General features: G+C 39.3%; 1 protein-coding gene across 1 annotated transcript in view; it reads left to right on the top strand.

The window, feature by feature from the left end:
- Positions 1-12,612: 12,612 nt before the first annotated feature.
- The window catches only part of TPO (thyroid peroxidase), an 87,787-nt gene continuing 75,966 nt past the window's right edge, over positions 12,613-24,433 (top strand). Inside the window, 4 exon segments of the mRNA XM_042457411.1 lie at positions 12,613-12,708; positions 13,382-13,475; positions 15,633-15,717; positions 23,304-23,473. Of these exon segments, the coding sequence (XP_042313345.1) occupies positions 12,613-12,708; positions 13,382-13,475; positions 15,633-15,717; positions 23,304-23,473 (445 nt within the window).

The following is a 24,433-nucleotide window of genomic DNA, read 5'->3' as shown; positions in this document are numbered from 1 at the left end:
TTGTGATGCCACTGAGTGGATACCACCTATGCTTCTTAAAAAACCTCTGAGAGAGTATATAGATCCAACATGACAAAGACAAAAATAGACACCAATATCCTATGTCAGCTACTTAGTAACATAGCCTGGCTTGAATGCCCTCCTCCAGCCCACATTAACACCCAGCAATCAGATCAAGTGAATGAGTGAATGAAGCTGAGAAAGGATTTGCCATAGAGCTCCAGCTTCTGATTTTCTCTGGCTCGCTTGCTCATGGGAGGGCATTCTCCATCTCCAGCTGAACAGACCTCCATTGCCTGATTCAGTGGATGGCTCTTAAGGCAGGCTGGGGGGCATTTATGTAGTTTTACAATAAGACCATGTACTCTTACTGAATATAGAGCAGTTACAGATCCATAACTCGAGTTTACAAATCTGTAACTGCATTACTGAATGCCAGCCATATTCAGCAGAATATAATAAAATGCCTGAACAATTTACAGTTATTTGATTTCAAGGGCTTCTTTAATGAAAATGACTGGGTGGTCAATATGGCTATCTGGAGTTCATTCAGAAGGGTTCCTCCCTCTGTAAACAAACACTAAATTAAAAGACCAAACAGGTGGGAGTCTTTCTACAAAATGCAGCTTTGCAGGAGAAATGAGAAATATGAGACTGAAAGTTTGTTTCATGTAACATTGGAGTCCTGGTGAATGGCATTAAAAAGAACACGGAACAGATGAAAGGCTTCAAAAGCTAGCAAGCACATCCATAGCTAAGGGCGCATTTTAATTTGAACTAAAATAGGCAATGAAAAAAAGCAGGTGGTAGAAGCCTTCCTCTCAAATAGGATGTGGGTTTCCATTATACATGCCGAAATTACTGTTTCCCCAATGGCTCCTGGAACGTTATAATTGTTCAGTGCATGGACTCCTCTTTCTAAACACCGTTTTCCTCAATTTACTGTGTTGTGCAGCTGAATGTGAGGTCACACTGGGCAGAAACTGTGGAGAAAAAGGAAACTTGTCCATAGAATTAAATCAGATTTAACCTATAATCAGAGGACTTAAAAAAAATTGAATGCAAGAGGTTATTCAAAATTGCTAAAGTGCTTAAGAATAGTATATGAAAACACAAGTTTTAATATTTGACTAGTGAAATAAAACAGGATGTTGAGATATTCTGCTTGTTTTGTTGCAGATTGGGTTGAAATTATCCACTTTTAGGTCAACAAAAGTTTAATATATCAGGACTTTAGTTTTGGTTCCCATGAGAGATAGATAGGTCAGGCTCAGGTAGGTCAGACTTGCCAAGTCATTTAGTAAGTTTGACAGCTCATTGGGGCCACGAATCCAGATGTCTCAAGTCTCAATCTAATGGAGATTTTCTACACCTCAAGAAGAGGAAAGAATCAAACTCTATGTTCCTCTTTCTGAGATAGTCAAGATGCCCTGTATACAGAGGGAATGGACAAAAGGAAGATCAGCATTCCTGCTGCAGCAGAAAGTGAAGGACTTCCACCCACTTCCCAGCCCTTTCTTTGTCTTTTTTTCTTTAAATACATTGAGAACCATACACTCCATCTCCATTTTTTTACTTACTCCTATAAGCAACTATTATTGAAATATAGGAATTTTAATGTCATTTTTAATGGCAAAGGTACTGAGTGGTTCTTTCAGATCATGTCTGTACTACCGAGATGTTCACAGGGGGGATTCTAGTTTAAGGCCCATCGAGGGACATTTCATCACCTGCAAGAACATGTGACAAAATATTGCAACACTTACACTGGTGCTGTATTGAAACTTCTGAATTAAGAACCAGGAAAAATAAGGGATTTCTGGATCTTATCTAAATAGGTCACTTTAAAAAAATATAAAGTAATTGCTTATGAAAGTACATTGGCTAATCTTCTATGCAGAAATAAGTCCTAGTGTGTTTAGTGGGGCATTCTTGCATAGGATTGTGTTCTTTGGCAAAGTTACCTGTTCTGTCTAAACCATTAGAAACATAACTAGTTCAACTCTGCACAATTGTAATGTTAGATAGGAAGCATTTCTTTTCCTCATTTAATAAGAGCATTATTCCAGTCAAAGCATCCACATTGTTAATTGCGCTTCAGAGAAATACTTTTTGACTCCAAATACATGTTCTGCTTATTCTTTGTTAATAAATTAATAATACTATGTAGTCTAGTAGACATTTTCAGGGATTTGTAAAAAAATAACCAGTTTTTGCTTATTTATTCTGAAGAGGAGAGTTTTAGTAAGAAGAAATATTTAAAATTCAGCAGAGCATTAAACTAGCAACCCTGCTTTTGTAGTGTTTCATGACATCAAATACCCAAACTATTTTGTTTACCCTTTACTAAAGGCCACTCCAGCGGCAAATGTTCCAAAGGCTGCCTGTGATGTACTGTTCTAGCATCTGAATAAGCATTACGCTTCCACTCCACTCCCAAACACCGCAGTAAGTATGCTTAAGACATATTGACTGAAGTATACTTCACTGTGTGCTGCAAGAGGCCACTTATGTGGGCAAAGATCTCATTGATTAAGCTGAGCTTTCTGCCAAGTCATTATGCTTGGGATTGTGGCTTCAGCTTTTATAGATCCCTGATTACCTGAAACAGTAAATCTGAGAGAACATGATCGCTCGTGGTTGGCATTTCTGGAAAGGCTGAGCCAAATCAGCAGAAAGGCTAATCATGGAAGGGTTGTGTAGCTTTTCTTCTGAAGTAACCACCAGCATGCTTATTCTCTTATGCCGTTGCAAAGTCCTTGGGCTGAAAGTGGATTATGCACATGTGTTCGCTTTCACTTTTGACTTTTGCTTGACTCTTCTGTCTCTCTCCACCATGGCAAACCTTAAGCTGACTGTACACAAAACTCCCTTTAGGAAAGGAGATTATTAGGGATCAGGGGTGCCTGACATCTGTGCTGATGGTTGAATCTCAGCCTAATAGGGTAAAGGAAAACAAATGGATTTTAAACTCAGTCCTCAAACTGGAGCTTGGCTTATGTCAAATACAAAATAAGTGACACAGAAACATTCAGGCATGACCTTAGATGTGAACTTTCCCCCCTTTATAATGACTATGCTGGCTTAATCTTAGTGACATATACACGTGCCCAATTTACAGGCAGCAGAGGCCAAGGAGTCTTGGAGATGTCTCATCCATGGGGTTGTCATGGGTCAAGACAACAACAAATGTCCTTAGGGGAGCTGTTGCAGAGGTCCACATTCTCTTCCTCCCTTGCACAATAACTCAAACCTCCCCAAACCAAACTTTTTCATTATTCCCCCTTAACACAGCCATTTATTGGCCAGTTGAGAGCAGAATGGGAACCAGTGGCACAGAAGTGTCCAGGTATGTGCATGTAGCTGGATGAGCAGCAATGAGACCTCTTCCAAGATGTTCTGGGCATCCTCCAGGAGTCATGGAGGATCATGCCATTGCTCCACATCCAGCTACAGCCTCATACAGTATCTGGACACTTCTCCACTATCACCTTCCCTGCTCTCCACTGGCCAATAAATGGCTATTTTGGTGGGGAGTATCAAGTTAAAGTTTGATTTTTGCATTGGCAAATACAGGAGACAGGGAGTAATTCCATCTGGTAGAACTTTACTCTCTGTCCCCTGATAAAGAATCTCAACTTATGTCTTTAGGTCACACTAAAAAGGAAACAGGGGTGGGAGAGGAATCTTGCAGCACCTTTGAGACATATATTTTAGCATGAGCTTTGTGGAATTTGTTCCATTTCTTCAGATGCAATGATGGAATACATTATTAACACCACAGGCATTTAAGCAGTTATATAGGTCCAAAACATACTGCAAAAATAATCCAGTTTGAGACCGCTGCAACTGCCCTGGCTCAATTCTAGGGAATTCTAGGAACTGTTGTTTTGTGAGACATTTAGCCTTCTCTGTCAGAGAGCTCTGGTGCCACAATAAACTACAATTCTCAGATTCCATAGCACTGAGCCAGGCCAGTTAAAGCGGTCTCAAACTGGATTATTTCTGCAGTGTGTTTTGGACCATAGTTGTAAGATCAGAATGCAGTGATATACAGTCAGACCTTTGTATTCACAGGGGATCCCTTCTGGAACCACCACCACCTCCCACGGATCAGAAAAAATGCAGGGCCTCAAGTCTCATTATACCTCAACTCCTGTTGTCCTTAATGGCAGTGCAATGTGAGCACCACCATTGGGAACAATGAGGCTTGCCGTCCACGGATGCATAAATCCATGGATAGCAAGCCCACAGATAGCGAGGCCCCACTATATAAAATAATGCAAATAGTGATAATGTGTGTGTGTGTATCCATGCATTCAAGTCACCTGTTGCCTTATGGTGACCCTATGAATTTCACAGGATTTTCTTAGGCAAGGAAGACTCAGGGGTGATTTTTCCAGTTCCTACCTCTAAAGTGTAGCCTTCAGCAAATAATATTCATTGTTCCCATCCAAGTATTAACCAGACCTGACCCTGCTTAGCTTCCAAGATGAGATGAGATTTGGTGCCTTTAGGGTATTTCAGTGACCATGCATTTAACTGGGAAAGTCTCTCATGAGATTTGGAGCATCTTTTACACAAAAAGGCACTCATGATCCATAATGTAGAATGAATAGGATTCAGTTGTTTTTATCTTTCAGAGTTGTTGCTTTTTATGAGAGTCTCTTTATACCCTCACAAACAGCACCATGAACCATAAAGCTCAACCCAGAGGACAAACTGAACTCATCTGTTGTACCAGTACTACTCAGGAATTTCAGCATGGGCTATTGCTGTGTGAGAAAGAAATGCTTTTCAGAAGCTCCTCCTTCCCATCTGGAAAAGCAATATGGAAAAGTGTCCCCAATGGTCATGATGCCTAGAGCTGATCTCTATACATTTACGTCCTTGAGCTGAATACTCAAGTTTAAAACCTTTCTCTGGCTTACATGTTCACTGCAACTGAGGCTGCTGGATGGACAGAATTGTTATTTATTGCTGTCAAGTCATTGTCAACTTACAATGACCTTATAAATGAGATACTTCCAACTTGCTCCAAGTCACTGTGTCATCAGCTGCCCTGCTCAGGTCTTGCACATTCTGGGCCATGGCTTCCTTGAGTGTGTCTGTTCACATATAACACACTCTCTTTTGACTTCTGCCTTCTCCCTTAACAAACATTATTGTCTTTTCTAATGAATCATGCCTTCTTATGTTAAAAACAAAACTAGGTATGTGTGTGAGTTTTTTGGATGTCATCTCCCAGGATTCTCCAGCCAGCCTGACGCTAAACAGTCTGGCTAGAAAATTCTGGAAGATGTAGTCCAAAAGAGTTGTTTTTCCCAGCTGTGTATAAGCAGCTCTTGAAGTCTGTCACATATTCTATGTTAAAAGCAATGAATTGGCTGTTTCCTCCTTCCCTGGAAATAAAGTGTTCCTTTACATCCCCACCCACCTACCTTGCCTGGAATAACTTCAGTTTAAAATAACCCCACCCACACATGCATTGACTGAAAAGACTTCTGTATTAAAATCCTTATGGTTCCATTGATCTTTATTTCTCAGCTTCACCACCCATCTGTAAAATGGACCCTGCTTTAATGGTGAATAAAAGGAATAAAAGAATAAAATCTCCTTCCTTAGAGGTCTTTATACAGAGGCTGGATGACCATCTGTTGGGGATGCTTTGATTTAGATTTCCTGCATGGCAGGGGGTTGGACTGGATGGCCCTTGCGTTCTCTTCCAACTCTATGATTCTATGATTCTAAAAACCAACAGGATGGAGCAAGCCTGCTCTCTGCTGCTCCTGAGACTAGGACACAGAGCAATGAATTCAAACTTCAGGAAAAGAGATCCACCTAAACATTAGGAAGAACTTCTTGATGGTAAGAGCTGTTTGATATGAAACATGTTGCCTCAAAGAGTAGTGGAGTCTCCTTCTTTGTCAGTTTTTAACAGAGGCTGGGTGGCCATCTGTCAGGAGTGCTTTGACTGTGTTTTCCTGCATGGCAGGGGGTTGGACTGGATGGCTTTTGGGAGTTTCTTCCAACCCTAAGGTTCTATGATTCTATTATACATATAGTGGTTTGAGCGCTGTCAGATTCCCCATTTGGAAATCCACTGGGTGATCTTGGGTAAGTCACACACTCTCAGTTCCAAGGGAAGGCAATGACAACACCCACCCCCACCCCCACCTATCTTGACAAGACATCACCATGATAGGTTCACCTTAGGGTCTCCGTAAGTCAGAAATGACTGGAAGGCATGCAACAACAACAGGAAGCATGGGATCACTATGTGCTCTCCTGAGCATCAGTCCAAACCATGTATTTTAAACAACCACAAAAATCTGGGTGTTGATTTTTGTCATAGGATTTCTTCCTCCACAGCCCTAACTTTCCACTGGCATCTGCAGCAGTTTGTCCTTTGCGAATCAATGTTTTTCAATTAAAGCACACAGGGTAGAAGAAAACGGATGTTAAAAAAGAAAAACAAATGACTCCAAAGTAAATTGAGTCATTAGCACTGAAAAAGAAATTGCTTAACCTACATCGGAATCATCTCCTTGCTAAAGAAACCCCATGGCTCTGGCTTCTTCACTAATTTAAAAAATAAGCTTTGGTTAACCCCCTCCACCGATCTTCTGTATCTCCAGTGCAAACCCAGTAGGGAAGACACAGCTGTAAATCAGATAATTTGCAAAAATGTTATTTCTGAACCAACCATAGAAGCACTGACAAGCAAAAATATTACTCTAGATAAACAAAGTAATGGGGGGGGGCAACAACACAGAAAGTTAGAAATATGGACACGAACTAAAACATGATGCATTTTAAATGTCCAAAAATGCCCGTTAGTAAGGTTGCCTCAGTACTGATTTGAATGCTTGACTACAACTCTGTAGACCAGGGTTTGAATCCCTGATCAGCAATAGAAATCCACTGGGTAATCCTGGAAAGCAAAGGCAACCCTAAAGGTAAAGGTAAAAACCTCAGGGGAAATCTTGCCAAGAAAACCTTGTGATAGGCTTGCCTTAGGGTTCCCACAAGTTGGAAATGACTTCAAGGGACACAGCAACAAGAGGTTGCCAGATTAGCAGCATCCCACTGTTGAAATCTTGTGGCCAAGACCTGAGACCCAGGACCCATTAACTCTTCATAATTGTAGCATTATGATTCTACTTTAACTGCCTTGGCTGAATCCTATGGGATCCTGAAGACTGTAGTTGAGAGGAACTAAAGAAGCTTTCTGACTAAGAACTCTAAATGCCGTTATCATGGTGACTACGTGGCACTGCCAAAATTTCTTAAAACCTTTCACTCCTTTTCACTGTGTGCCACCGCTGGCACTAGTTTGTCATGATGAGACTCCATTCCATTTCAACTTTATTTCAGCCAACCATGATGAGACTCTCTTTAGATGCCTGCACTCTGGGTTTCAAATTTCTCCTCTACTTGGCACCAACTATTCTTTGACAGCCACACACCCACTATCTAAGGTGTCCCAAACCTAAAAGACTTTTCTCAATGTTGGTAACATTTTAATGTGTTTCTGCAATCATTTTAGACAGCTGCTTGTTCAAACAAAGTAATAATTTTATTTACAAGTCAGGCTGAATACAGTATCTCTTTCAGTGATGGCGTTCACAATGGATACGATTTATAAATACTTTATTAGTTATACCATTTAACAGTTTCTTTAGCTTGTCTTTCTTTCCCTCTTTCTGTTTGCATCGCAGATGAAGCTGACTTCCATTGGCCCGATACCAGTTACAGTATCTGGCCATGGCACTGCTCCTCAAGCAAGGAATGTCAAGGATGTCCCATTTGTTATCAGTGAAACATTGGCAGTTGTGATCGACATATCCATCCTGTTTGTAGAGTAAGTAATAATCAAGGGCAAAAACACTAGAATTTACATTAATACAATTCATATTCAAAATGCATACTAAAAGCAAAACTACAAAGATAAATCAATTTGCGGCACCCAAAGAGTGAATTAGCTTTTCCAGTAGACTGCTTATTTGAGGAGCTAAACTGTGTAGCAGACCAAATTTAATTGGCTGACCTTTTGGGAAAATGCATGGCTGGCAAGGTTTAGTTCTTAATATTTTAATAGCCGAAAACATTGTTAGGAAAACATTGGAGGAACAACAGTGTTCTGGACAGATTAACACTAATGGCAGGACTGCCCCCTACCATGAGGCAGAGTGAAGCAGCTGCCTCAGACAGTCCAGTTTGGCTGCAATGTCGTCTCGGTGTAGTGTCAATGTACACAGGGAGACACACAACATGACCGCTATGCAAACCTCATATAGAGTAGTAACACTGAGTAACACGTATCAGTGAATAGATGCCCTTGTGCATCTATCTATCTACTCATTGTGCAATGTGTCCTTAGTTATTTCACACCTGGACTATTATAATAGCCTATTACAGTTTGCCTTCCTTCTCTTACTCCTATGTTTTTAATTATGCTGTTCAGGTTGTCTTAAACTTCCCTAAATGCTTACATGTCATTTCCCCATATAGATCCCTCCATTGGCTATCAGGTCAGGCCAGGGCTCACAAGCTTTTGGTCCTGGTATTTAAGGCCCTGCATTTTAACTTCCCTAGTAGCTGGCAGTTTAGCTAGCATGATATCTTTAAAATTATTGGCGATTTCACTAACATGTTTGCATCAAGGCTGTGAGCGTTTCACGATCTGGTCCCACATTTGTGGAACAGTTTTCCTTTGAATCTCTGGCTAGAGGAGGATCTTACCCACTTTCATAAAGGGTTGAAGATCTTCCTCTTTGATTCACCGAATTAAGTTGCTGAGTGTGCCTAAGGTAGAAAAGATGGATAGTGACTGATAAAAGTTTGTTTTTAGTATATTGGTATATTATTTTAGTATTTTAGCATTTTATAGTGTTGGGTTTTATTGATTATATATGTTTGATGTTCTGCCTTTTGGTGGAAAGTGCATTATAAATACTTATCATTATTATTACTCACAATACATCATATATGATGTTCAACTGCAGCCCATAAGGTACAATTGCAACATGCAATATACAATGTGAAATTTCAGTGCAAAAATATAAGAGGAACATCTGTCAGCGCAACTCCTCTTCTGCCACCATCAGTAGAATACATCTATTGCACAAGGCTGACTTTTTGGTCTCGCATGTTTAGCGTGACTTATGCATGTGTATTTCCCTAACTGGTTGCCAGCCTATGAGTGATATGTAAGGACGCAAAACGTTTGTTGGGTAATAGGTGATTATTATACTTTTACTGCTGGGGAAAAGGAAGAGGTCCTTGTGTCTCAAGTGCCCAATCATCACCACCACCACCATCATCATCTGCCTTGTTTAGGATGATTTATTTGTATCTTGGATTTAGGGGGTGGGTGGCTTTATTGCACCAGCTCAGACAGGCTAGTCCTGATAACAGTATGTGATCAGTTCTTGAAGTGGATCAGCCTAAAATCAGATACACCGAAATTTTTCAGGATCTCTACGTATGATTTTTTTAAAATCATAATACTTCTAAATGCTGGGATTAAGCTCACTTTTCTCTCTTCCTGTTAGAAAGTGGCCTTGTTGACCTTCAATAGAAACCAAAATGTAGAAGGCTTGCCAAAACTAGTTTTAAAAAGGTATGCAGGGCTGTCATGTCAAACCTCCCCTCTTGGGTTCTTTTTGAACTAATAAACACATTTCAACCTCAAACACTAAAGAAGGAGCCGAGGCTCTTAGTAAACAAAAATCTCGACACACATGAAAATGCTCCTTTAGCTTAAATGGGAATGCTTTGATGCAGAAGAATGTGGGTGTCTCTAGCTAAGTTTCTTGGCCTTTGAAAAAGAACAATGAAAGTGTATCTGACACATTTCAGTCCCATTGTTGAGACACACACCTGCATTCCCACACACACTATCAAGCTTTATAAGTATTTCATGATGCATACTGCCACCCATTTGAGAGTCTGTAGCTCAAATCTTTTACTTCATTAGTTAGCTAAAATGAAACTACTGTGTCCCCCCCCCCCCCCCGCTTTCCTCATGGACTTCATTTTTTTTTAATGGTTGCTTGCTTCTGATAAAGCCAGCTTGTTGAACTATAATATCTGAATCTGGGCCAAGAAGCTTGAGCAATATCACTTTATGACTATTTGAAACTGCAACCTCTTTCCTTTACTCACATACTTCTACTTGATATAGGTGCCATACATGCAGAGTAGGATTGTTTTATCTACAGTTGGGTGCAAAATGTGTAATTGGGAGGGAAATGTGCAGCTTGAAAAATGATAATGTTCAGCTGAAAAAAAATAGGAAGGAAAGTTGTTTATTATATTATCAAGCATTTAAATGACAGTCATTTATAACACAATCTTGGGTGAAAGCAGGTTAAACCCAGTTTTGGCAGTACACATATGATTAGGCATCAGATATGGCCTTTATACTCATGTAAGTATCAGTTGGGATTTACATTAGCAAATGAACCATTGAATTGTCCTGTTAATTACTAAGCTGAGCAAGATTCAGACAGTAAATGAGTACCTGCTTATAGCAACTGCATAGTTACTGTACAATAACATGGAACATTAAATAATAGTCACGGCATTGCAGTTTTTCCTGTGTTTTCTTGGCAAGATTGGTTCAGAGGGGGTTTTCCTTTGTCTTCCTCTGAGGGTGAAAGAGTATGATTTGTCCAAAGTCACCCATGGGCAAACAGGGATTCAAGCCCTGGTTTCCAGAGTCATAGTCCAACACTCAAATCACTACACCATGGTGGCTCTCTGCAATTACAATGACCAATGCACAAAAGTACTGCACAGAGGAAGTGTGCATCCACATGGTACTCTGTGTATTTCAATGCACCACCACACACACAATAATTACACATATGCAAATATGCTTATGCCAACACCTGATGAAAATGACTCTTGCATGTTGTTTTCAAAAACCCACTCTGATGTTTTGTTATGTCGGATGTGTTTATGTAACCGTTTTTAATTCAATAAAATTCATTGAAAAAAACCATTCTGCATACACAGCACAACCTAATAGGATGGTGGTCAGTAGTTGTCAGATCTACAGTTATAGCTCTCTTTCTTTTAAAAAAATCATCAGTCATAGGCCACTCAGTGGTTAAACACATTTAAAGATGGAGTGGGCTTATTGCCTTTAAAACCGCTTGGCAGAAGAATAACTGCACATTTTGCCCCACAACTCCATTCCTACAAAGACAAGAGAGTTCCATTTAGAAAATGGAAGCTTAGAATCTGGGCCAACCTATTCTCCAAATGAGCACTGGGTGCCATCCTAGAAACTGGGTAAAATGTGGGCAACCATGATGGATGGCAACCATAATTTGGAACTTTACATGTTGGACTCTATGTATGTCACGAATGCTGGGAGCAGATTCAATGTCCCACCATATGTAAAAAGTGAACATCTGGACTGACTATTCTATTTCTTTTTCAAAAGAAAAAAAACTATATGCTTCAAGCAGCTGTGCCTGACTACACAATCCTTCAGTATATTTGCACCAGCAACATTTTCCATGTGCCAGGTCCACTATACTATTCTCTGCACCTTGTCCAGGTTCATATTTTAATTCAAAGGAAAGAGAAATGGGAAAAAATAGACTGAAAATAATCTGCATGTGTACAGCCATTGTGGCTTCTTGAACTTTATATGCAATTGGTAGGCTGACACATCTTGTCAGCATCAAGTTGCCCAAGATTCAGTATTTGTCTGGTATAACTTTTCTGCAATGGGGAGAAATGCTACATTTTAGATTTATATTGCTTTGAGTTTAAAACTTTGACCAAACGTGTGTCACTTCAGTAGATTCAGAATTCTGAATAGAAACAAAATTGGCCATGCAGTAGTACTGTGGCAGGACAGAAATACTAGCAGAACAGGAACCGCTGAGATGAAATGCTGTATTCTGTGTATGAAAAATGTGTGGGTCAAAAGCAGTGTTTCAAATCACTTTGAATGGGTATTCATGCGTAGAGAAAGTTTATACTGAAGACTGGAGCCTTGGGGAGCACTTCACTGTGGTGTTTAAGGAGAGTTAGTACCAGTGATAAATGACAGAACTGCAGAAGGTAACCTCAGCAAGAAGAAAAGGTCAGAATATAACATGTTTGCTTTCAATTTCTGGAAGAAGGTCCACATTTTTACACAGACTTCATGCTGCATCCTGCACTTTGTGTAGTCACTATTTTATTTAGGGATTTTCATTTCTGATAAATGGTTTCTCTATGAGCAATAAATCAAGATTGACTGTCCTATTTCTCCAATTAAATATGCACAGTGTCAAAGCCTTAGACTGGTAGACTAATTCTTTTGCTCTTGATTATTATAGACTTGTTGTCAACTTATAATTCAGTAAGTGAACTCTGCTGGAAAGCATTGCATTTCAGAAAACAAGAACGTTTTGACTGCAGCATTATCTATCATGCTGATGGCTTATTTCTACATGCATGTTCATGTTTGATGTTGCAAACCAGCTCTTTTCCAGAGTTATGTGTCTTTAGGTTTAGTTATATAATGTAAATGATGTTCAGCAGAGCTGGCCCTACTGTTAGGCAGAGAGAGGTGGTCAAGTCAAGAGGCAGATGCTGGATGATATGGAGACAGTAGTGGCCGTCTCTTGGCTGTTAGAGGATGGAACTGGACATGTCCCAGGCAATCCTTGCACCTCCAGCCTACCTTGCTTCCTTCAGGTGAGGTGGAGTGTATTATCCCATCAATAGCTATGAATGAAGATTCATCTGCAAGTCCTGCTGTTTCTATGGGCAGAATGCAAGGGCCAGTGTCACTTTGTCCTTTGCTTCAGGTTGCAAGGTGTCTTGGTGTGGGGCTGATGTTTAGCAGTAAAGTATGCTAGCTGCTATGGGTCTTTACTTATTTATTGCCATGTACGTCATCTTCAATAATACCTTCATTAACTTTAATGGGATTCCACTAGAACTGGAATCTTGTGGTGGTTTCCAATCTAAAAAGTTTTAAAGCAATTTTAAAGCAAATAAGATACAGTATAGTGAATGAATACTTTAAACTTTCTAAAAAGTGTCCTTTGAAAATAGGAAGCATCTTATTTGATATATGCCTTGCTTTTTAAATAAAGTCTTTTCTTATGTGAAGTTCCCATGTGCTTATGTTCCTATGTTAATGAAACTCTGTGTCCCCAACTCTGTTTATTTTGATTTCTTTTGATCTGTGTGTTTACAGACATTGAAAAGAGAATGTTAAACTTCTGATTATTTGAATATTTAAAGAGCCTAGAAGAGGATCACATTTTACACAGCTAGAAAATAATTTACATGTATATGTATGCTGCTTTGCTAAACTGTAATCCTAACAGACATTTGCTGCAGTGTTTTCATTATCTTTCAGATGAAAGTATTCATTTTCTTCATAATTTCAATAACAATGGCCAGCATGGCTGTTTTCCTTGCTTTTGTTCAGGAGGGCAGAAATGAGTTATTCAGTAAGTAAAAAAGAAGAAAAATTCCATATATTTTGCTGTCAGGGGAGCAAACATTGTGTCATAGGTAGTGATCAGCATATTTGGGGGGGGGGGGGTTCAATAAAAGGAAACTTCTAGATTGATTTATTGAGATCTTTTTAAAAAGGAGCTTATTTCCTAGATTTTGCAGTGGTGGTGGGGGGTAGAGTTCTTTTCTATACCTAAAATATTTAAGAAGCATCCTTCTTTTATTAGTTGTCAAAAGAGTTGTTGTGTCAGTCTCTTGCATAATGAAAAGGAGGAAGCAAGGGGGGGAGTGTGGTAGTCCCTTTAAGATCAATTTTATTTTAGCATCAGCTTTCATGGATATAAGCAGTATAGAATGATATTAAAGCCTCAGACTACAAGGGATATTTATACAGTTGTGGGAATGGGACAGAATCAGATGAGTTCAAATGAGCCTAATGTTACAGCAACACTATTATTTTTGAACTGGTGTTATCAACTATGCCATGCAGGAGTACACAGTCAAAGCACTCCTGACAAATGACCATCCAGCCTCTGTTTAAAAACTTCCAAAGGAGACACGTGGTGTCAGGAGTGTTTTGATTGTGTCTTCCTGCATGGCAGAATGGGGTTGGATTAGATGGCTCTTGAGGTCTCTTCCAACTCTATGATTCTATAAAGTTGGAGCATTACAGTTTTGGGGCAGAAGCAGATCTGATGGAAGTTTTGGTTACTGCTGCTGTGTAGTCATTTCCAGCTCATGGCAACCCTAAAGCTTAGGGGTTTTCTTGGCAAGATTTGTTCAGAGGGGGTTTGCCTTTGCCTCTCTTTGAAGCTCAGAGTGTGACTTGTTCAAGATCACCTTGAATCCCACTGTGGGAGAAAGCTGGGATATAAATCTTGGAAATAAATAAAATAAAATAAAAATAGTGAGTTTCTGTGGCCATGTGTGGGGTTTCAAACCCTGGTCTCCAGATCTCCAGTGATGTAGTCCAATGCTCAAACCACTACATCATACTGGTAGCATAATTGGTGGAATTAATAATTTCTTAAGATGGGAAAAGGAAATACAGGAAATACATTAAAATGACCAAATGGAATGCTACATATGCTCAAACCACTAGACCAGACTAGCTATCTGGAAGACATAGGCCTAAATACACTTGCTATTACCAGCTGCTGAATAGTAAGATAACACATATATAAAGCGCCTTAATTCCTTGGCCCTACTCTAGTTGGCACTGTTGACTGGATTTAAGCTCTAGGCCATGTCTGCACAGGCCAAATAATATGTCCACCTGATGATCTGTCCAGACAATGCAGGACCCAATCCCTGATTCTGGTGCAAATTGTTTTTACAGTGTAAAGCCAGTTCAACACTGAACCCATGTTATAACACCTATAAAATGGATTTTAAAAACTCATATTTTGTTTCAGAGCTTCCCAGAAAATCCAGATCCCTCCAGAGTGATACTGGGTGGCTGTTCACGTACACATTCTCCTGTGCCACTCACCACCTCTGGGATGAGTCAGAACAAGGTGCCCAGTCCTGTGATTAACACTGAGTGCCTTGTTTTTGGCCTCAGAGGGAGCAATTCATGCTGGTGGGCAGCACAACAGGAGGCGAGTATGAACAACCAGCTAGTGTCACTCTGGAGTACCCAGGTAATGGGTAGAATTTGAGCAGCTTCAGTGCCGGAATACTTTGGGCTGCTCTCAGAGTTTTCTGGCCCATGCCAGAAATGCTATTCTTTTGTTTAGCTTTCCCTTTTTGTGATAATTTTGTGACAACTCACTATCCTGCTAGAAATTTCCCAGCTCCTTTTCCATAACATTGGCTTTTGCTGGCAGAGAATTATATATAACATTCTACTATGAGTATGCTAATCGAGACACATGAGTTGATCCCTATTGTGGATATTGGCCCAAATGCAAATTCCCATTTAGACCCATTTAAGTGGATTAACACACCTAATTCTGTTATTAATTGTATTTTGGTGATTAGCTTGTGAAGAGAAAAAGAGGCATCATTTTCTGATACAATCAACTGACATGAGCTTTTCATTCCATGAAAGCCCAAATGAATCTTATCTGCCATATTCACAGCATAATGCAGTTGCTATTAGATATATGCTCTAGTGCTGCGTTGAGCCTGTTTTTTTCTATGTGCAGGAGAAACAAAAGAAAATGGAATTAAAAGAACTGCTCAGGAAGCAGCTTCTATATCAGAAGAAGAAACAAGTAAAGGAAAAAAGAGGTAAAAAAAAAACCCCAGCAAGAATTGCAAGGCCAGTTGGAAAATGCAGATGCTAGAAGGTGGCAAGCACAGCACAAGGCATTTGAGGGCTGAGGGCTGTGTGCCCCTTTGCCAACCAATCACTAGTTATCTGGCCCATTCACCAGTACTGATGTTTAACAGCCATCTTGATAATGTTCTGTACATGGAATGGGGTGGGAAGAATGCCAGTTGTCCCTTACCTCAGGCAGCAACATATATTGGGCTGGGTTTGGGCCAGCAATTTCATGCAGGCTCCATGCCCACTATTCACTACATCAGTGCTGCAAGGGGGGGGGGCTGTGAAAAGTTAGTAGAGAAGATGAACCAAAGAACATTTTCTCCATATTACTATAGACATGGGACTTTGGATTTGGATACGACCAGAGGGAAAATGGCACACCATAAGTTTCTGCAACTTGTGGGATCTATTTTATTTTATTTTTCATTTTTATATGCTTCTGGCACAACATAAACTGTGCACTGAAAACAGCACAGAAGCCTGAGGAACTGTGCATCTTTGTGTAAAAACCATGTTGTATCTTTTCATGGACCACCTTTGCTGCTTAGAAATTGTAGAACTCAAATGTTATGCAGCAAAAAAGGAAATGGGGACTAACTGAAGCTGCATCCTTTGCTGGTTTGAATGTTGCACAATGTCCTTTTCATGACAAAAGCTGTGCAGTTTTCAGCTAAAAGCTGTGGAATTTGTAGAAATGTCATTTTTTGAGCAAGCTGCAAAACTTTCATGGCAAAAGCTGTGTAGTTTCGTGTGTGTGTGTGTGTGTATTCCTGAATGTATCAAAGCATGTACCAAAGCTATGGCACAATAAACTTTTATTGTTCCCAACTTCCATTAGGAATCAGAAAAATTGAGATTTACCATCTCTAATGCTACATGTTGTAGCATTTCTTTCAGCTTCATGTATGAATCATCCCTACAATTCTTTGTGAAGCATAATGCAAGTTTTATTACATACACATTATAGCTCAGTGACATTACAGTCCTCTATTTGTCTACATAGAAGGAAAACACATTGTATTCAATAGAAGTTTCTTCCACATAATTTTGTATAGTATTTCATCTTTAAACCATTTTCAACTAACTACTTATATGCTCACATGAGTGTCAGTCAGTCTGTGCTTTTACAGTTTGATGGAGTAGGTCTGTAAAACTGAACAGTGACAAATTTTACCATCAGTATTCCCTAGCTTAGCAATCAATTGAAAGAAAAAGTCAAGCAAATTGGGCAGTGGGATGCAAAGGAGAGCAAGTGAAGAGAAGAACATGGAGAATCTCTCCAGGGAAGGCTTTCACTGTGCAATCACATTGCCTTTTTCATGGAAGTTTATGGGCGTTCCTGTCAATGTTTTCTGTTTGCAAAACTCCTGTGTTTATCCATTGTTTCTTCCTTCTGTTTTCCTTACTAGAGAAAATCTATTTATGAAAAAAAGACAGAATAGCATTTTAATACTGAATGGTAGGAGCCAGGGATGTCAGGGATGGCCATCTGTCAGGGATGCTTTGATTTGGATTTCCTGCATGGCAGGGGGTTGGACTGGATGGCCCTAGTGGTCTCTTCCAACTCTATGATTCTATGATTCTATGATTCTATGATTCTATATGTTTAGAATATGGTATGTTACCACTGTCAGAAAAAAACCATTTCAGAAAGTATAAAACTTAATTTAAACTAGATTAGGGTCTCTTGTAGATTCAGTCACTCACTCCTTTACCTTCCGAAGACTACAAAGAGTATTTAAATGCCCTCCAACTATGCAAAGAGCACAACTTATACAATGGAATATTTATTCTCATTGGTTTTATTTTCCTATAAAACACCAAATAGAAGAGGGGTAGGAATTATGAAGCCTCTCAGATGTTATTGGACTGTAAATTTCAGTATTTCTCATCACTAGTTTTGCCACTAACTCTTGGGAGTTCCAGTCCGACAATATCCAGATGGCCTCATGATACTCACCCCAGGAACAGAAGGGCATATGGACCAGAAATTGGACTACAGTCATTCTTCTTTGGTATCTAGTGCATCACTGTTCTCATACTTAAGGGTCCTTCCAAGTTAGGCCTTTATCCTACAAACAGAGAATTTTACCACACAAGACTGACTTCTAATTTTTTCTTCCATTCTTTTTCTCACCAGGAAAAAAAACATACTGGGGGAAAAGATAGCATAGATACACAATGCTTTCTTGATTGCTGGAGCTAGGAGTATGCCATCTGGGAACACCCTTACTTCGCTCCTTGTAAACATTTTTAATTACATCTGAGAGTGTTTTTCCCCCCGCTTTGCAGTATATAGATGTTTGAAGTAATCTCAGAATATTCAACAAATCCATTTCATAATCAAAAGTGTTTCCAAAGTTATGTCCTGCAAAAAGTCTGCTTTACCAAAATGTGAGAAGCCTTGATCTGGGATCAAGAAATTAATCAGTATCAAATGCTGAAGTGTGGATGGGGGAGGACAGAAGGAAGGAAATCTGTACTATTTCAGATTTGGTCTTGAGAATAACTGCATTCACCGCACTGTGAAAACCCAAATGTTTAGCTCACAAATTATTGAAGAAAGTGGCACTATGATACAGATGAATTGCAGTGATGCCCTTGAAAATGAAAAAGCACTCCTGGGTTAAAGGGGCAGTTTCTCATCCAGTTTCAAACTGGGAAACTTTTAATCATTCCATATACAGTTATGTTTCAGAGGTACATTTGCTGGTTTTGAAAGTTTTGAAAGTTCTTTCACTGAGTGAAATTATATTTTATTTGTGACCCATATTTGAACTTGAACAAGGATCATGTGAATAAATGTGCCTCTGCAATGTCATTTAATCGATTTAACACCCTTTTCATACACCTAACAATAGTGCTTTGGTAGCCTAAATCCCCTAAAGATACCAGGTCTTCAAAGCTATGATCTTGGAAGTTAAGCAGTGTCAGCCCTGGTGAGTACTTGGATGGGATGCTGCCAACAAAGGCCAGGTACTGCAGGTTATATTTCACAGGATGGAACTGAGTATTCATTGTCTAAGAAAACCCTATGAAATTCATTTCACTGATTAACTTATTTATATGCTGCTTTCTTCTAAACTGAACCCAAGGCAGTACAACATTAAAAACAGAATTTTAAAAATCACATTTTAACAAGTTAAAAATATAAAATCATCTAAAATCTACCAAGTTAAAAATATAAAACCATTAAAAACATACAAAAGCAAACACCGCAGTAAGAAGCCTACCTGGGTGCAATTACTGTATATATTAAAAGACTGCTTGAAGAGAAAAGATTTTGCTTGCCAGTAAAAGGAAAGCCATAGGGTTGCCATAAGTCAACAGGTGACTTGAAAGCACATACACAAACACAGCAGACTCCCTTTGTTTGCTACAATAGTTACAGAAACTGCCAATGTCCAAAGCCTCTGAAAATAATGTCCAATATGAACAATACCAAAACAGGAATATTCTCTTTTATAACTGAAGGGAAAAAATGTCTTAGGTGAAAAATGTATGTGTCTCTGAGTGTGTGTGTGTGTGCGTGCATATCATTGTTTCTAGCTGTAGATTGGGTCCAAATGTGAAGTTTCCCCCATGAAATATTCATGCCACTTCCCATCTTGTTTGTAAGTTCCTGCAACCCCTATGGATTATTTTAGGGAATGTATGGGGTACAGGAAAAAGGCAGTGAAATCAGTACTCTCTAACATTTCACAGATGAAACCTAAGACATGTGTGGCTGAGCAACTTCAAAATGTGGTCAAAATGGCAAAAGATATTTATGAGGAAGAACAGACAATCTAGAAGCAGCTGCAGCAGTTTGTTTTTGCCTGAGCCTACTGGGAATGAAAAGATGCCCTCCCTCTTGCTGAATTAATTGAGTGCAAACTACTTTTGCACTTTGAATTCAGTTTGCTGACTGATGTAAGATGAGGACAGTGAGAAAATGGGTGGAGAAGATAAAGAGACTGAGAGGCTGTGCAAACTGGCAGGAAAAGCCAGCATGGGGACAGAGTCGGGGCATAGCATCCATATGACGCATGTCACAACTCTGCCCCCAGGCCAGTGTGATGCCATGTGCCACATCACATGGTGCATGGGATCAAGGCACTCCTCTGGTGCTGCATCCACATGATGCAGTGCTGAAGGAGCACCGTAAAGCTGCAGCGGCGTAGCTATTGTTCCCTTTGCAGGGTGCAAAAAGGAACCACTTTTTGTGGCTCCTTTTTGTGTCCTGCAAAGGCCAGATCAGGGCCATGGCATGCGGTTGCTGCAGCTCTGATCTGACTCTCAAAGTGACAGCTGGAGGCCATCCCTTATGGGCCATCTGCATAGCCCCAAAGACTGCATCAGCACTGCAAAATAGTAATAGTGATAATAATAATAATAATAATAATAATAATAATCCAGTTTCACACCACTTTAACTGCCATGGCTCAGAACTATAGAATTCTGGAAATTGTAGTTTTGTGAGACATTTAGATTTCCCTGTCACAGAGCTCTGCGACCACAGCAAACTACATTTCCCAGGATTTCATAGCACTGAACTATGGCAGTTAAAATTGTGTCAAACTGGATTGATTCTGTAGTTCGGATGCAGCCTGAGACATTTTTAAAATAGCTGAAAAAGTGGGATGAGAGAAAGTTAATTGGAACTGTCCTTCCCGAATCAGAACAGTCAGAGCGTATGGCACTCCGGATCTTATCCATTCTCCCCTTCTATAATTAACCTGACTGGGCTTTTGAAAGAAATGGAATACCTGAACTGGAAGTAAGGGTCGTTGTATCCAGTAGGAGTCAAGACAAAATTACACAAGAGCCAATATGTATAGTCCATACACACTGTGACATTCTGTAGTTTAATCAAAGGCATGTCATCCTGACCTTCACCACATCCATTTCATTGCCAAGGTACTTGTTAACAACCACCACAACGTGCCAAGAGGTTGTATAATTCTGTAGCACTTCCTCCAGGGTCTGCCACTTCAGATGCTCTCACCCACTCTGGTGCTCTTGTAACCTTACATCTTGGTGAAGATGCGAAAGAGACCATATGATATTTAAAGAAATGGAAAATTGATTTACATGCCCCAGAGAAGAATTTACTATTTGAGAATGTCAGTAAACACTGTCAGCTTCTGTGCAGCCACTAAGACTGAGAGAAATGAATGAGATGAGGTCCAATTTGTTTCATACTTGGGAAACACTCTTGCATTGGTACAGACCATATCAGACTACCCCTTTTCGGGCCTCAAAAAAAGGTGAACCATCTGTCTCAAGGTTTCCAGGAATGGTGGTTCACCTTGTAAATAAGTCCCCATGGCTCTATCCTATCTCTATCTCCTCACTTCCTTCTCTTTTTTTATCTCCACTCTTACCCTCACTTCCGTGTACCTTCTTTGCACCTTCTCAAACCCTTCTTCTACTTACTTAGAGGTGAGAAGACAGAGATAGGATAAAGAAAGGAAAAGAGGAAAGAGACATATATGAGAAAGATATAGAAACAGATACAGCAAAGAAGGCAAAAGGACAACAAGATTAAGGTTATAGAAAGTTTTTGGAAAGAAGGCGAAGGAAATATAATTAAAAAGAGAGGGAAAAGAAGGGAGAGAAAGAATAAAGGGGAAAGAAAAGGTTAGGAAAAAAAAGAAGGACAAAGAAACTAAACAATGAGAAACGTGGGATAAAGTAGAAGAAGAACAGAAAGTAAAACAAAATGACAAAGGAACTTATATATTAAATGAGGGAAGTGAAAAGAGAGGGAAAAGAAGGGAGAGGAAGAATAAGGGGAAAAGAAAAGGTTAGGAAAAAGAGAAGGACAAAGAAACTAAACAATAAGAAATGTGATAAAATAGAAGAAGAACATAAGGGAAAAATGACAAGGAATCTTATATCTTAAATTAGTTTTTTGGTGTTTTTTTTTAAAGACTGATAATTTATTGAGTTTGTAAATAATGTAAGTATTGTAGAATCAAAAGGTATATAAGGAACATTGAACAATTCAACCGAGACAAATAACTGAGAAATTACACAAGTCTATTGTATGAAAGATGATTTTATTATTGAAACATGTAATAAATAAAAAAAGTAAATAGGTCCCCATGCACTGTTTAACATTAAAAGCAAGTTTCAAACTAGAAATAGATGTCCAGGCAATTCCATTTTTATTTGGGAAAGGTGGTCATTTTGGGCAGGTTTTGTGCCCCACTCAGAGGGTTGTAGGGGCAGAAAGTTCCCCCCCTGGATCCAGCATAGTGGAAATTTGATTTTCATTCCTCAAAGAGCCTAAATACCCCAAAGACACCAGATCCTGTCTGATCTTGGAAGCTAAGCAGGGTCAGTCCTGGCTAGCACTTTGATGGTACTAACTAGACTGCTATCTGGGGTGGGTTATGGAAACCATACTACTCCCCTGTTAAAATAGCTTCACTGGTACCTAGTTTGTTTCTGGGCACAATTCAAAGTGCATTTTATGACCTATAAAATCCTATATAGCTCAGGTCTTTATCCATCTATATATGTCTTCTTGGGCCTTCTTCAAAAACATGGTGGTTGAGAGGGACACAATCCAGATTGGTGGTAAAACTCTAGCCCCACTGGAAGCAGAGATAGACTGCAAAAAAGTCTTTCGGAAAAACAGTTTGCTTTTGCTATCCTAGTGTGAAAGTTGCTTGGTAAAATTTGCCATTTTAAGAGGTGAAATTGAGTTCATGTCTACACTACCCAAAAAACTTGTACTCACCTCATAGCCACTGAGATTCAGACATATAAACATTCGTGGTGGTTTGTAAGCAATGAGGGGCTTTTCACTAAAATTCACCTTTATTTCTTGTGTCTACATTCATTTGGTGTGGTGTGGTTTGCCTTCAAGTCATTTCCGACTTATGGCAACTCCAAGGAGAACCTATCACAGGGTTTTCTTGGCAAGCTTCTTCACTTGTTTATACTCGATATACTATTCATATTGCTCCTGTGGCTGTTTTGATTTTGTAAATCCTTGAATATAGGTTGGTCAAGGAATGCCTGGATCAGATCCGCAGAATCAACAGAGGCAGTTTCTGAATATTTTAACTAAATAATGCTATTTGATTCTGTCTTGGGTGCAGTACTAGGCATCTGTCAATGCAATGACTAGCTTGTGCAACGTATCCTTATTTATGAAAAGAGAAAGTGAAATACTAGTTATACTGTTGAAACTAAAAGGCAAAGGATACATTGCCCAAGATATTTTGCTGCCTGAGGTGGAACAGCATATGGTGTTTGTCCCCCACAGGTCTGACCTGGACTTAAAGTCTAAGCAAAGAAAAATTCATTTCTGAAAAAATTGTGCTCTTTAAGAAACAATGATAAACAATTGTCCATTTCCCCCAGAAGCTATTCGGTTATGCAACAGAATTTCAAGTACATCCCGCCTTCTCTATTGGGAATATAACAGCACTTGTTCAGGCAAACAAAATAAGCTCTTTCCACTTCTTGCCTTTTCCCATGAAAATCAGATGTCAGGGTAATGAACGTTTATCCATTCTTTTATCAATAGTATTTCCATCTGTTTTTGCAGTCTTCACCAAAGAAATGATTCCATGGCTCCTGGCCACTTTCTGGCTTTTTTCAAATACCTAGAACAAGAGACTCAAGCGATCTCTGAAGCAGCTGAAAAAATGGAAGCTTCAATACAGGACCTGAAAGAAACATTTCGTTCAAAGTATAAACGATCATTGCCTCCAAGTGGTAAATAATTATTCAAGCAGATGCTGGAAATGGTCCCTTGTGAATGTTTGGGGATTGGCCTCCTAGATTTAAGGGAGTATTGACTTTATTTTATTCTTATTTTGCTGCAGGTGGGACTTAAATTCATATTCAGACTTTAAGTCCCAGCACATGCTTGAACTGTTAAACACACACACACACACTGCTCAGGGGAAAGAACTTAAGATTCTCCATGTAACAAAGACATTTGTATCCATGTGTATTGATCATGAAATTAAGTTCTTCTCAAGACTATTTAAAATTGGGTTCTATAGTTTTTATATAGTTCATTAGAAACTAAGGTTTGTAGCGACAGATGTAATTTTGAAGTTTTAAGAAGCAATAAGCACTTGGCTTTAGGAGTGCCTTTTATTTCTATAAATTTCCAGGGAAATTCATGCAAATAGGCACTTGGCGTTAAAACCAGCGAAGACAGTTTATGTAAGTGATGCTTCCAACAGTATTTTTGTCTGATAAAAAAAAAAGGTCAGGTGTAATGGTTCTAATTAAAATGTATTGACTCCTCCTTTACAATATCAGAACAGAATGTAAGCTGTCAGAATAAAATATAGAGTGTGATTTTATCCTCATGGGTAAAAGGATGAAAAGGTAAAGGTACAGGATGCTATGGAACTCTTTTTTTTTGTATTCTCTCCAACTGGTCTTTGTGTGTATGCACACTGTAGGGTTTACAAATCAGCCCTCTGTAATGCACAAGGAATTGCATTAATGTTCTCATGACATACAAGAACTGGATGTGGGTAGGGTGGTGTGATCAGAATCATCATGATTCTATGATTCTATGATCAATCACATCCTACTATATACCTATTGTTAAGAGTCAACCAAGACGAAATGGAAGGGGAAAGTTATATTAAGCTCTAAGTTGATCATTTCCTGGCTACTCTTGTGTCCCAGGAACAAGAGGGGGGAAATGGAGAC

The sequence above is a fragment of the Sceloporus undulatus genome, chromosome 1 (genome assembly GCF_019175285.1).
Source record: "Sceloporus undulatus isolate JIND9_A2432 ecotype Alabama chromosome 1, SceUnd_v1.1, whole genome shotgun sequence".
Classification (NCBI taxonomy): domain Eukaryota; kingdom Metazoa; phylum Chordata; class Lepidosauria; order Squamata; family Phrynosomatidae; genus Sceloporus; species Sceloporus undulatus.
This window is presented reverse-complemented; position numbering and strand designations above follow the sequence as displayed.